The 13,919-nt window shown below is 55.3% G+C and overlaps 2 protein-coding genes across 2 annotated transcripts; both read left to right on the forward strand.

Annotated features, from left to right (window-relative positions):
* Positions 1-5,606: 5,606 nt before the first annotated feature.
* Positions 5,607-7,003, forward strand: LOC134158810 (chorion class high-cysteine HCB protein 13-like). Its single transcript, XM_062609107.1, has 3 exons — positions 5,607-5,850; positions 6,152-6,217; positions 6,737-7,003. Exons 1-3 carry the CDS (start codon positions 5,622-5,624, stop codon positions 6,829-6,831), a joined length of 390 nt encoding a protein of 129 aa, XP_062465091.1. The 5' UTR covers positions 5,607-5,621; the 3' UTR covers positions 6,832-7,003.
* A 2,873-nt stretch (positions 7,004-9,876) lies between these two features.
* On the forward strand, positions 9,877-10,956 carry LOC134158862 (metallothionein-2). Its single transcript, XM_062609228.1, has 3 exons — positions 9,877-10,100; positions 10,202-10,267; positions 10,701-10,956. The coding sequence occupies exons 1-3, from the start codon at positions 10,070-10,072 to the stop codon at positions 10,793-10,795; spliced, it is 192 nt and encodes a 63-aa protein (XP_062465212.1). The 5' UTR covers positions 9,877-10,069; the 3' UTR covers positions 10,796-10,956.
* Positions 10,957-13,919: the final 2,963 nt, after the last annotated feature.

Genomic DNA, 13,919 nt, shown 5'->3' on the forward strand with positions numbered 1-13,919 from the left:
TCTAGGCTGTAAATATTATTTTGCATGTCTAATTATGGTATTGGATTTGGTGCATCTGCAGTATAGTAAAATTATGCTGCCTCTTACAGCTGCCACTTTGAATTTGCTGGCTCTGAAACACTGAACACTGAAATCCAGAAAATGATGGCTTTTAATATTCACTTTCCTTCATTTGAAAGGTCTGTCATCTATTTTATATGTAGAGCATCCAGTCTGTGCTTCAGCAACGACCCCATAGCCATCCAGCAGTGCTCAGGACAGGAGTCCTTCCCTTTCCCCAGTTTTGTAGGGGGGAAATCCCACAGAATCCTCACTGAGCCCCTGAGAATCACTGCTGCACAGCCAGAGTTAGTGTGGCTGTACTCAAGGAGTTATTCAGCTTCTTTACAGAGCAAGGGTATTAACATCCAGCATGGAGTTATCACCATCCTCTTTCCTGCATGGTCCCAAGGCGATGCCCTATGACCACTATTTGCTCTTTTCTAGTTTCTGGGTGAATAGAACTTTCTATATATAATACAATACAATATAATATAATAAATATAATATAATATAATATAATATAATATAATACAATAAATTATATCAATATAATCAAACATTCGTGGTAATGGTTGCTGGCTCTCTAGGCAAGTTGCACAGAGACTCTGCCCATGACAGCAGAACACCCAGTAGCTGAAAGGCTTCCAATCTAACAAAAAATTCGTTGTGCCTTTATCTGCCTGGCAGGGGAGTGCTGAGCAGAGCTCAGAGTTTGGGAAAATGTTGGCAAAAATAACCATCACCAGCCCCCCAGGAGGGGATAATATGGTTGGGAGGAGCAGGGAGGGATGAGAAATTGCATCTGCACACCGAAATACTTCTGAAAATGAAGACTGAGCCCATCTGAGCAGCAGCAAACCAGCTTTGCTATCTGCAGGGGCTTTTCTCTTTTCCCATCCCACGTTTGCTGCCTAAGCCAGAGCAGCATTTCTCCCCCCATCCCATGAACATCCCTAGGATAGGAGATGCCTTCCAACGGGATGGGAAGAGCTGCTGCATGAATCATTCCCTGGACAGACAACCACAGTCTCTGGATCTCAAGAGCAAGGCTATGAAGACATGAAGGAAAATACCACATCCTTTTATTTCACGCCTTTATACTAAGGCGGTTGGTGTTTTCTTTGCAAGCTCGGGCAAGTGGCTGCTCAACATCCCCGGGGATTACTCATCCCCTCTACTCTTCGCTTCTAATTAGCAACTAAATGGGAATAAAATAATTAAATATGCCCAAGGTAATGATACTTGGAAACTTCAGGTCACGTTTCAGCTGGGGGAGGCGGCATGTAGTTGGAGCAGGTGAGTTTGAAGTCTGTGGGAACCTGAAAGACACAAAAGCGAAGGGAAGATGGGAGGGGGAGGGAAGAAAAACAAAGAGAAGAAAATCCAAATTGTAGAGTGGGAAAGCATTAGATTTGTGAGTTAAAATGATGCCTAGAATTAAGATGATGCTTAAATCCTGTCTGTGCTGGTGCCAGCAGTGCTGGGCAAGGTGGGGGACACCTGAGGACCCCCCTTTCTCCAGGAGGGTTTGCAGGGATGCTGGGCAGCCCCTGGCCACCAATGCTCTTCTCTCACAGGCGAGGGACAAGGTAAATTGAAGCCCTTTTATTTCCCAGCAAAAGCTTGGTTGGTCCTCACCCCCTTCTTCCCCTTGGGGGCTGCAATTCTGCCCTCGTTAGACCTTGAAGTAATTCCCATTAACATTAATGAGAATTTCATGATCAAAAGAAGAATCAGCCCTTTCATCTTCCAGACATGCCTGAACGCACATTGCCCAGCCCCCAAACCCTGTACCACCGAGCAGGAGCTCCTGCCTTGTGCTGGGGTCCCTCAGGATGCACACCACAAAACCAGGGTAAGCATGTGGGGTCAGGCTCACCCTCCTGGACCCAATTGCAGACCTTTGGCTCAGCATTTCTTCCTTTCCCTTCCCCCTAAGAATAAATAATTACCAAGTCACCACCCTCTCCATGCTCTTTTTTTTTTCAAAGGGAAGGTGCTATTGGTAGCTTATTTCCAAATCAGAAATAGATATCAAGCCTTTGCCTGCAGCCATAGGTTGCGCTGGTGGCTGAGCCCAGCTCAGAAACCTAGATCTGTGAGTCTCAGTCCTAGTGCAGCCAGCTGGGTTACAAGGTGGCTCCCAAACAGCCCACATCAAAGCATGCTGAAGGGTTGTGAAAGCATTGTAGGATTGCACACAGTGCAGCTCCTGTTTAATGAAAATGTCATCCCTTCCTGCTGCCAGCAAGCCCTGGCTGGAGGTGTGTTTCTATTGCTACAGATATGATGGTGGGACACCAAAGCCTACCATGGAGGGCATTCACCCAGATTAATGGAGACACACCATGTATTTGCTGATGGCTGAGAATCTGGAGAAGCACCAGCTGGCATGTATTTTCCCAACACTGCAATGGAGGTTCAGGGGTTTGGCAGGAAAGCAGGCAGCAGGGAAGGAGAGAGGAGGGAAAGCAGACGATGGGCTTAGCTCATGTCTGCCACTGAGACCAGAACAAGTCTCTGCTCACTGTTTTCTGGGAAAAAAAAAAAGGAAAGAAGCCTCCACAGCGTGATGTCACCTCACCAATCCGGTTTCACTCTCAAATGAGTTCCAAGGCTTTGCCTATGTACACGCGGAGCATTTGGGAATGGCTTTCCAGGGGAGGTGATGAGTGATTCACACCCTTCCTCCTCTGCCAAAGGTCTGGCAAGCACTGACAAAATGACATCAGCACCTATTTCCTGTGTTTTAAACACTTGTTTATCATCAACAAATAACAACCCAAGATACCCATCAGCCAAGCTGCTTTCTAAGCACTGATCGCTTCTGTGGCTTACTGCTGGCTTTTAGCATCTGGGGTGCTGGATGTTTGCTGGGTGCTAGAGGCATCAGCACACTTCCCAGCAAACAGCAGGCAACATGAGGGGCGGTGTACCCCCAGGGACTGCACCCTGGGGTCTCCATGCTGTGCCCACCCTCATTTCATAGCTGCCTGGCTATGAAGCGGACCTGCCCATGGTCCATATCCACCGGAGCCATGATGTGTTCCCACACAACTGCAGGGGATGTTGTATCCAAGCAAAAGACAGGTCACCAAACCCAGCACTGCTCAGGAAGGAATGATGAGCCTGGAGCAGGTGTTTTGGGAAGACACGTGCCCATCACCCCTCAGAGAGGGGAAAGCAGGACCTGTAGTTGTCAGCAGGTTCCCTTGAAGGCAATGTGATGCAGTGGCTGCAGAAAATCATGGGCAGAGGCAGAAACAGGTTCATCACGTGCCCCTGCATGATTATGGGTGACTGGAGCTGCACATCCTTCAGCAAGGAGTCAGGGCAGACCTGTGCCAGGTCACTTCCTCAAGAGCCTTTCTCCTCACCTGTGTGGCACCAGCCTTCAGTCATTGCCAGTCACTGGCACCAGCCCCAGCACCATCCTTTCACCAGTTGGATCTAGGCTCCCCAGGTGTTGCAAGTGCCTGTCACAGGGATAGGTACTTCCAATGCATCTTCCTGAAGGCTACCAGCCTCCTTCACTCCTTTCTGGGGAGCCCTGTCCTTGCCATGCCCTGCAGAGCCATCACCCTAGCTCAGCCATCATCATCCCACCAGCAAGCATCATATCCGGCTCTGCCTCAAGCACTGGAGCATCCTGCTGACTCACCCCACTTACTTTGCCTGGCAGTCTTGGGGTGATGCCATGGATGTGCTGGGGGACAGAGCCAGGAATCCCACACAGGGGAACATAGCAGCCAAGGCGTATGGCTCCAGCATGGCAAAAGCTGGCAGGTAACTGCTGCACAGGGCACCTGTTTGTGGGGAGCAGCATCAAGCTTATTTAAATCATAGAATCACATAATGGTTTGGGTTGAAGGGACCTTAAAGCTCGTCCAGTTCCAAACCCCTGCCATGGGCAGGGACACCTTCCATTGGACCAGGTTGCTCCAAGCCCCATCCAACCTGGCCTTGAACACTGCCAGGGATGGAGCAGCCACAGCTTCTCTGGGCAACCTGTGACAGGGCCTCACCACCCTTATACATGAATAATGAACGTATGTGAATAGTAAATGATGAGGAACTCACATGCTCCCCCAGCAAATGGACAACAGGGGCCAGAAGGTGAAGTGGGGCTTGCAGGGCCTTGTAACTGGGGATTTTTAAGCAGTGGGAAGGTCTCCTCGGGGTCCCAGCTCTGCAGCACATCACCCCAATTACCAGCTGCTCCCAGAAATGGCCCAGCTGACATGTGTCCAATTCACAACCCACCCATAGCCGAGGAGAGTATGTGGTCACTTGCACATGTTTCCTGGCACTTTTGTGTTTCCTTGCTCCCACGGGAGCAACTGACACCCTTGGCACTCACCTGATCCCTGGCACCGTCCCCTGCCATCACGCCCCAATGCATCATCAGCAGCATGACTGCAGGGCTGGCATGCCAGGGCACTGAGGAGCTGCTGCCGAGGTGGAGGTGGCAAAGGAAGGGGCCTATCAGCTCTGCCTTCCTCGGGCTTTTACACACCAATTTCTCACCCTGGCCTGGCAGGGCTGGAAGAGACACTGAGTCGGAGCGCTGGCACTGCTCCCCACCAGGTCACCCAACAAGCTCCAGACATGCCCAGACAGCTGGGTGGTAAAAATACTCCCTGACCCTCTGTTTCTGCTGGATTAGCATCACCTCCAACAAACCACTTTAGCCAAGCACTGCGGGCAGCAACCCAGCAGAGATAAAACCCCAAAAGCAAAGCAGTTTCAGAGCCTGGGGCAGCCAGGATGGGGTACCACCGAGACACAAAAACCCCAGGGGTGAGGAGGAAGGATGCTCCAGGGCTGGCAATGCTCCTGGCCATGGGACAGGTCTTCGTTGCACCAAAAATCTTGGGAAGCATCATTTTTTTTTGCACTTTCCACCCCAAAGCCTCACTGCTCTTTAGAGTGGGTGGGTAAAACCCGCTGGAGGAGTTGACCAGGATGATGGCAGCTTGCCTACCACTGTCTTCCCTGCACACCCGGCTAATGGAGCACAGAAATTAACCCAGACAAGTGGGATGGAGCACTGTAGCTGGGAAGGAGACAGGGCCCCAAGGTGGCAAGCACGGCGCAGAGGGGACGTGGGTGCTGCCATCCCGAGGCGCTGGGAGGGCATGGAGGCTCCGGCTGAGCCAGTCCAGCTTGTTGCTGGTCCCGCTCCTGGGAAGGATGTCAGAGCCATCAGATGGGGTCTGGGGTAGGGACCGCATCCCTGTCACTCCACTGTACCAGCTCCACATCTCCTCACTGTGAGGAAGGGACAAAGAGCAGTGGTGACTGCCCCATGATCAAAGCACCTCCTGAGACATCTGGGGGTTTGGCAGACTGGTTTAGGCAAAAGGCGGGGCTGGGGGGGTCAACCTTGAGTGAATCCACCAGCCCATGGGAGAGAAGCAGCACTCCCAAGGTGGGTGCCATCGGTGTGATGAGAGCTGACTGTTCTCTGCATGCACACACACACACACACACGCACACACACACACGTACACACCCCAACATCTTGGTGGTCCCAGACATCCCTCCCTGCTGTCCCCACCACGCCGGGGAGGGGACACATGGGAGCCGCAGGTGCTGCCCGGGGAGTGAATCAGCAGCGCCCGGGGCAGGCGCGGGCTGAGCCGTGTGCAGGCTGCGAGGGGCGGAGGTTTTGCACTCGCTCTCACCGGCCACGGATAAATAAGAGGCGGCGGAGAGCTCCGCTAAAGCGGCTCTCCACGTTGCCCAGCGTCTCCCGATACCCAGCCCAGGCGGACATGGACTCCCAAGACTGCCCTTGTGCCACTGGTAAGCCAGCGCTTCCCTCAGCATCGAGCTGCCAGAGCATCCCTGGGGGACCCCTGATGCTCCAGCCTCCTCCTACATCCTCATCGCTCTCATCCTGGCTGGGCTGCCTGCTGAAATCCTTTCCCAGCACTGCAGTGTCACACCTGGAGCATCTCACTGGGAACGCTGTGACCTCTCCAGAGAGACACCAATGTTTCCTCTGCATCCCTCGGCCAGAGCATCCATGCTGAGCCATGGGGTTGTGGGGCTCCCTTCCCACCACAGCTTCTCAACCTTTTTCCTCTTTTTCTCCGTGTTCTAGGTGGCACCTGCACCTGTGGGGACAACTGCAAATGTAAAAACTGCAAATGCACATCCTGCAAAAAAGGTAGGACGGGGTCCCTGAGCCACAAGCCGGGGAGAAACATTCATGGAGGGTTTCACTAAACATTCTGGGACACACTGAATCCAATCAGACTCAGATTGCTAGGGTGGAGTTTATTCCTCGTGTACGTTCTTGCCCCTAGAGGAGCACAGGGTGCAACCCACCTGCCACCAGGCAATACCAGCTACCCAGTGTAACCCACAAGTTGGTATACCCCTTGCTGGCAGCTCAGGCTCAGCACAAGTGGATGACCCGGGAGGAAACCAGCATTGGGATTTCTTCTGGCTGCTCCTGACGCTGGCACCCCCGGGCACAGCCGGGGCGGGGGTGGGGAGGTGCTGCTCGGTGAGGGGCTGATGGGCCCTGGTGCAAAACTACCCCGGGAGACATTGCCAGGATGGGGATGCTGCTAAAAGGGGAGTGCACAAGGTTTGGTGCGAGGTCTCCAGACCAGCTACCCCCCACGGGACCTCCCTAGATCTCGCCCTGAGGCCCCCCTGACTCATTCTTCTCCCTCTCCAGGCTGCTGCTCCTGCTGCCCGGCAGGATGTGCCAAGTGTGCGCAGGGCTGCGTCTGCAAGGGGCCACCCTCCGCCAAGTGCAGCTGCTGCAAATGAGGACCCCCAGCTGCACATCTGGGGGTGCTGTGCATCAGAGGGGATGAAGAACAATAACCTTATTGTGTATGTTGGGTTTTTTTTATACGTGTGTTCAGATACCTTTAGTGTTTGTCACTGTGATGTGTAATAAGCTACCTAAATAAAGTGATATGTATATAAAGGTCTATAAGGAAGCTGGCACTTCTCTTGGATGGGGGGGGGGGGGGGTGTCGATGGAGAGCAGGAGAGCAGGAGAGCACTGGTTTTGGGTAGTCATGGCACACAGCTTGTGTGTTCTTTCTGCTTTCTTCTAATCTCGGCTCTGCCCTCCCTACCAGCAGCTCTGACATTTTCCTTGCACAACAAGGTAATTCATAGTTGGGTGTTTCCCCCCCCCCCCCCCCCCCTGTTGTTGCCCAAAGGCAAATCCCATGCTTTCTCCTTCACCAGAAATCCTCAGGGCCAGTGAGCAGCTCGTCAGCACGAGCCTTCATTGACAATGTAATAACTGGTGTAGCACTGCCTGTTTCCAGGGGTAATGTTTCCATAATGGGTGGGGTGGTGGAGAAACAGGTTTAGCTTTTCCTCGCAGCACTTTTGTTGAACTGGCTGGGAAGAATTACACTGCTCATCCCTCTGCCAGCTTGGCAGGGTGCTTCTGCAGGGAGCTGTGTGTGACCTGGATACCCACAATGTGGTGCAATGCCTGCAATAGGATGCTGTGCCCATGATGGGGGACAATACCTGTCAGGGGTTATGATGTCCATGCTGGAATTGGATGCCCACACCAAGGTGCAATGCCCATGCCAGAGTGAGTCCACAGTGAGTTCAGATGCTCATGTTGGGGTGTGATGTTTGCTCTGCTCACAACAGGACACTGCACCCCAGGAGCTATGTGGCACCATGCTGCTCCCTAGGACACATGAGGGGCCCTGCCTGTACTCATGCTCCCCAAACACAGCCTTTCATAGCCTCTTTACAGCTGTAAAATCTTTTTTGACCCATCTAGCCACTGCTGCCAGGACTCAGCGGGGTTTTGTCACAGCTAAGGGCATGCCTGCACACTGGGTGCTTGCAGTGCCAGTCCTTGGGGATACTCCTTTGCTCCAGAAGGGCTCTTCCCCCAGGGTGTCCCTCGAGATATCACCATCACCCCATGCTTCCAATGGCTGTGAAGCATGTTGCTATGTAGGACAGGGCAGGCATGTCACAGGAAGGGTGCAACACCAGCTCTGGAGCTCCAAACTAAACTCCATTCTGCAAATCACAGGGTTCTCTTTATTCTTTTCTACCCAGAGAGATTTAAGGGCCAACCATGCAAAAACATAGTTGGTGAGCCCACAACAAGCCTGAAGGAGAGGTTGCTAATGGGATTTATCCCCAGACGTGGTTTAACCAGTGGGGTTTACAGCATCTTTCTAGCCTCACAGTCCTGGATGAGTTTGCTTCAGTCTTGCCCCACAGCAGTGTGATAGAGAACACCTATCAGATGCTGTCCAAGCCCTGAGACCTGTGAGGGGAAGCTTGGGTTCCTCTGTTCGCTTTACAACTGCTATAAAATCAGGGTTGGACCTTGCATCCCTCTTTCATGGGCACAGCCTCAGGATTAACTACTACTCCCTCCCTGCCAGCCCTGGGAAATGGGAGCACCAGCAACGATGTGGGGGGACCTTGAGGTCTCCTCTCCCCACTGACATCTGGCATGTGCCCTGCATCCCAGCAAGCCCATGCCTTATCCCTCTCTGACCTGCTGCAGGGTGACTTCATTATTCGGTGGAAATGCCCTGATTGGGAAGACTGGGCATTTTCCAGGTTTTTTTCCTGTCCCAGCTCCACACACACGGTCTTGTGGGGACCTTCCCACTTGCAATGATGGGAGCACAGCCCCTCAATGGGTAATGTGTGGGATTCCCAGAAATCTGGGAACTCTCTTGCATTTCTGCAGCCTTGCCCCTGCACAATCACCCCCATTTTCTGTGCATCCCCATGTCAGGATGCACATCCCCATTTTGGGTGCTGTGGGGCTCTCATTTCCTCAAGCAAGGGTGCAGCAGAGACTGTCCTCGCTGGAGGGGGGGGGCAGACCTTGCTGGGAAGGAGTCCGGGAAGTGATTTCACAAGCCCTGTTTATGTGCAGTAAGCCTGCACGTGCCATGATCTCACCTCTCCTCCTTTCCCGCTGAGCCAGTGGCAAGCGCGGTGCCTGCTGGCTTAGCCCCATATTTACACTGCCCACAGAGCACTGCCAGGAAAAAACAGCCCTGTGTTTCTGATGACGAGCACGAGCCGTTCCCTGGCAGAACTTCCCAAGGCCACAGGTTCCCACCTGATCCAGGGGCCTGCTGGCCTGAACTCCACCAGGATGGAGCCCATCCACAGTGCCAGGTCTGAGCCCAGGCTTGCCCTGTTTGCCACACCACCACCAGGCACAGGGACAGCATGTCCCTGGCCCAGCCACTCATTTCCATGCCCAGTGCCGAGCTGGCTGGTGGTGAAAGCCAGTTGGCACATAAACACTGGGAGAAGAGGGAAAACCCATGGGCACTGCTGGTGCAGGGAAGCCGGGATTCCCAGCAGCCCATGCCATGACCCAGCACCACATCCAGGTGCTGACCCCCATGCATACCTCTCCTGAGGACCTGCCAAGTACCCCAAGTTCTACCCCGGGGCCATCCCACCCTCCAGCTGGATGCTGAGACTATCCCAACCCGCGGGCCTCTTCACAGGTGGGTGGCCCAGTGCACCCCACCACTGCCACATGGAGGTGCCCCAGACGTGCAAGAGGAGTTGGGGGCAGTGCTATGCCATCGCTGCCACCCCCCTCGGCATCTTCCGGCATCTTGGCCCTCAGGGATGCAGCACCCTGCGGGGAAGTGGGCACAATGGGGTATAGGTAGGACCCTCTGGAGGGAAGTATGGAGGAGGAGGCCAGGGCCGTGACCCAGGTGAACACGGCACAGACTGAGCACGGCCCCGTCCCGGGTGAGCACGGCTCCACGACACCGCCCCCTGTGAGCACGGCCCCACGGTGAGCACGGCCGCATAGTGAGCACGGCCCTACGGTGAACACGGCCCCATAGTGAGCACGGCCCGGCTCGGCACTGCAAGGCCCCGATGAGGGTCCCGCCCCGCCGTGCGCAGCGCCGCGCACCGCCCCATGCTTTCACCCCATAAATACTGAACGCCGGCAGGGCTGTGTATTGCTGCGAGTCCCGCCGAGCCGAACCGAGCAAAGGCAACCAAGCTAAACCGAGCCATGGATCCCCAGGACTGCACGTGTGCCGCCGGTAAGTGTCCCGGGCTTGTGCCTGGCGGGTCGTCGTCGCGGCCCCGGCCCCGGCCCCGGCCCCGGCCCCATCTCAGCTTGACGGCCGTTCTCCCGTCCCAGGTGACTCATGCTCCTGCGCCGGGTCCTGCAAGTGCAAGAACTGCCGCTGCCGCAGCTGCCGCAAGAGTGAGTGTGGGGCTCAGCAGGGGGAAAGGGGGGGGGGACATACAGAGCTTCTCCCTAGAGGTCTGCCCGTGCCTTGCTGGGACCCCACGGGTCCCCCACCACCTCCCAGCGTGCCCGTGAATCCAAGGGGTTCTTGTCCTGTAGAGAATCTCTCCTTTGCACTGTAGGGCTCCCTATGGAGACCCCACCGCTCTGACATGGGGGTGCCCGTGTCCTATTGGACCTTTGCGAGGATCCTTCCCTCTTTCTGAGACCTGCCGCCTGTTGCCCGTTGGGGGGTGCCCCTTCTCTGTTAGGACCCAAACTGCTGTGCCATTGGGATACTATGTATGGGGTGTGCTTTTTTTTCCTTCTCCATCAGGTGCCTCTGCCCCATGGGCCCCCAGTTCCTTTCCAGCCCCCCCCCCCCTTAACTCTCTTGTCTTCCCCCCAGGCTGCTGTGCCTGCTGTCCCGCAAGCTGCAGCAACTGTGCCAAGGGCTGCGTGTGTAAGGAGCCGGCCAGCAGCAAGTGCAGCTGCTGCCACTGAGCTATTCACCTGTGCCTGTAAATAGCCAGCACACTTTGGGGATAGCGATATGGGGGGACGGGGACACACAGCACAAAAGAGCCTATTTTCGATGTTTTGTATTTTCTGTACCAGTGGTGTGTAACTGGATGGAAATAAAGGAATAAAGGTGTTTGGATGGAGGTGTGAGTGCTGCTGCTGGACTGGAGACTGAGCACTGTTGCTGCTCATGACTCCTGTGTGGGAATTGTCACCTTGGGGTGGTGATGGGCTGCTTGCAAACACCCCAATGGCCTTCCTGAATGCAGAAGAACTCGGGGAAGAACTCTGCATCTCTCTGGAAGACAAAAGCAGCTTCTCAGTCTTTGGGATGGATCTCATCCTGCATGTGGGGTGGCTTTGGGCATCTTGAAAGTGCTGGTCCCTTGCTGAGGACAGGGGAGGCATGCTTAGGCAGGCTTCAGCCTCCTCCTGCCTTCCTCTGACTTTGTGGTAGGTGTTTCCGCACCACCCTGGGGTTTCCTGTGGGTGAAAGAGCTTGTGGGAACAAGCATGGTGGCTGAGAGGGTGGTGTGGGCTGGCAGCATGTCCATCCCGAACTGCTACAGCAAGGCACTGGGCTGAGCCCCAGGGGGGACAAACCCACCCTGAGATCTCATGCTTAGCAAGCCCAAATTCTCTCTCAGAGCAGCTCTATGACCAAAGGGATGCTTTCCCTGCAGCCTCCCTGTGCCAGGTACTGCCAGCTACAGTGCCTCACTGCTGCCCCAGGTGTGATCTCCAAGCACTTTTTTCAAGCCCAGTTTTGGGGAGCACTTTGCTTGGAGCTGCAAGCTCCAGGCCCAGGAGGGCAGACAATCATAGTTGGGAATAAGCCCTGTGGGTGTTAAATGCAGTGCTCAGATGCCCTGATGGTGGGTGGCTGCAGGATGAGGGGTGCTGGGGGTGTGGTGGGGTGCTGGGAAGGTGCGTGGGACGCGTTTTGCTTCCGAAACTCTGCCAAGTGAGAGTTGCTTTTTATGGCTTTTTATGCACAGGAGCGTCTGCCTGCCTGTACTTGTCCTCTGGGTGTGCCCTGCCACCAAGGCAGGTTCTCAGCCCTGGCTCAAGGGCTTGCACCCCACTGCTGTCACTCCTCCCCTGCCCCTCCACACAAGGGGACAGCTCAGCTTGGCATGGGTGTCCCCACCAGCCCTTGGTGGCCAGGCAGTAGGGACAGAGCAAGTTTAAAATGCAAGATGCTGCGGAAGCCCTGAAATGAGAGGGTTTGGATAGTTCTTTCTGCCAGGCTGGGTGGCACAAGGTGGGTTGTCAAAGCGGGAGCATGGCAATACCAGCACCGAAGGGTAATCCAGGCCCCCCCTGAAGAGCTCCTCACCCCTTCCCCAAAGGTTTGCCCAGCTTCAGCATATGGCTCTGTGGTGGATGCCCAGCCTGCTCAGCACCAGCATTGCTGGTGAGAAAAGCAACACCCAGCTCAGCACCCATTTGCTTTTTAAATGCATTGCCTTACTGCATGAGTGTCTTTTGCCTAAGCAGGCTCCAAGAGGCTGTTGCAACAGAGGCTTAGGGCTGGAGACAGGGTTTAAGGGCCTGCCTTGCCCTAAATGCATTTAAACCCCAATAAACCCCATGGGAAGATGCTTTGCTGGAAGACAAAGCTGACGGGTGGCTGACATGGCCACTGCGCAGCAGGACCCCGGCCACTGCAGCGCGCAGGGGCTGTGCTGGCATCCTGCACCAGCAGCCAAGTCGGGGCTTGGATGGGGCTTCCCCTCTCAGGAAGCGCCCCAGGCATCAACCGCTCCCCATTCACAGCAGTGTGCCAGGGTGGAAGGTGGGCACACACCCCACAGCCTGTGCTGCCAGCTCCTGGCTCTGCTTGCAACCTGTCTGGCTGCAGCAGTGCCTGAGAGCATGGACCCCAGCCTCAGCACCCTTTCCCATGTGGAATCTGGGGGGGGAAAGACAAGGGACATCCATCCCAGGACCAGTGGGATGTGTGCAGGCACCCACAGAAGGTGCTGGACCTGGGAAGTAGCTCTGCTGTAGATGCTCCCACAAGGTGAATACGGGCTTTCTGGAATATTTGCTATGGAAAAAGCCACACTTTTTAATGAAGCAGGAGCTGGTCTCAGCCTGCACACTAGCACAGAATAGCAGAAGGGTGATAGGAATAAACACAGTGCAAGAAGAAGCTGATGTGCATAGAGCCCCTCAAAGAAAAAGCACAGCTCAGTCTGCAGAGGTGGTTTCAAGGACTATGTGTCTCCCCTGGGCACACAGGGAAGCCAGGGCAGAGGTGTCCCGGGTGCATGCCCGAGGGAGTGCAGCAGCCCAGGGGCTGTGCTCAGCACCGCTCTGCCTCTGTATGAGACAAGCTGACCTGTCTCCATGGCGCTGGGTGGTGCTGACATGTGAAAGGACATGCGGCCCTTGCACAGGGGAAATGCACTGCGTGCAGAGGGGATATGCACCCTGTGCAAAGAGTAAATAACACCCGTGCGGTGGGGATATGCACCGTGTGCAGCAGGGAGATAACACCATGTCCTCAGGGGACAGGCACCCGGTGCACCCAGTGCAGAGGAGACAGGCACAGGGTGCACAGGGTAAATATACCGTGTGCAGAGGGGACAGCACCCAGGGCAGAGGGGATATATCCAGTGCAGAGGGCACCTACTCTCCGCCTTCAGGATCGGGCTCTCCGGGCGCGCAGCCGCCAGCTCGGTGCATCCCAGCGCTTCCCGAAGGATCTGCTGCCACCTGCCTGTCCCAGTGTGTCCCCTGTTCCGGTGTATCCGGCTGTCCCAGTGTACTCCGCTGACTCAATGTACCCGCTGTCTCAGTCTGCCTGGATGACCCCTTGTTTCTCGTCCCTCGGGGCACCAGCACCTATCTCAGGGCAGCTCAAGACCCTCCTCCTGCTGGAAAACTGCCCCTGGGGCACAGACAGGCTCAGAGAGAGCTGGGGTGGCATGGACACCCCACCAGGAGAACCTCTTGCCAGGACACCCATCCCACTAGGATATCTATTCCACCAGGACACCCGTCCTACCAGGGCACTCATCCCACCAGGGCATCCATCCCACCAGGTTGTCCATCCCACCAAGTTATCCATCCTACCAGGACACCCACCCTACCAGAT

The sequence above is a fragment of the Pezoporus occidentalis genome, unplaced genomic scaffold (genome assembly GCF_034315485.1).
Source record: "Pezoporus occidentalis ecotype Australia unplaced genomic scaffold, CSIRO_AGI_Poc_V1 ctg135, whole genome shotgun sequence".
NCBI lineage: Eukaryota > Metazoa > Chordata > Aves > Psittaciformes > Psittacidae > Pezoporus > Pezoporus occidentalis.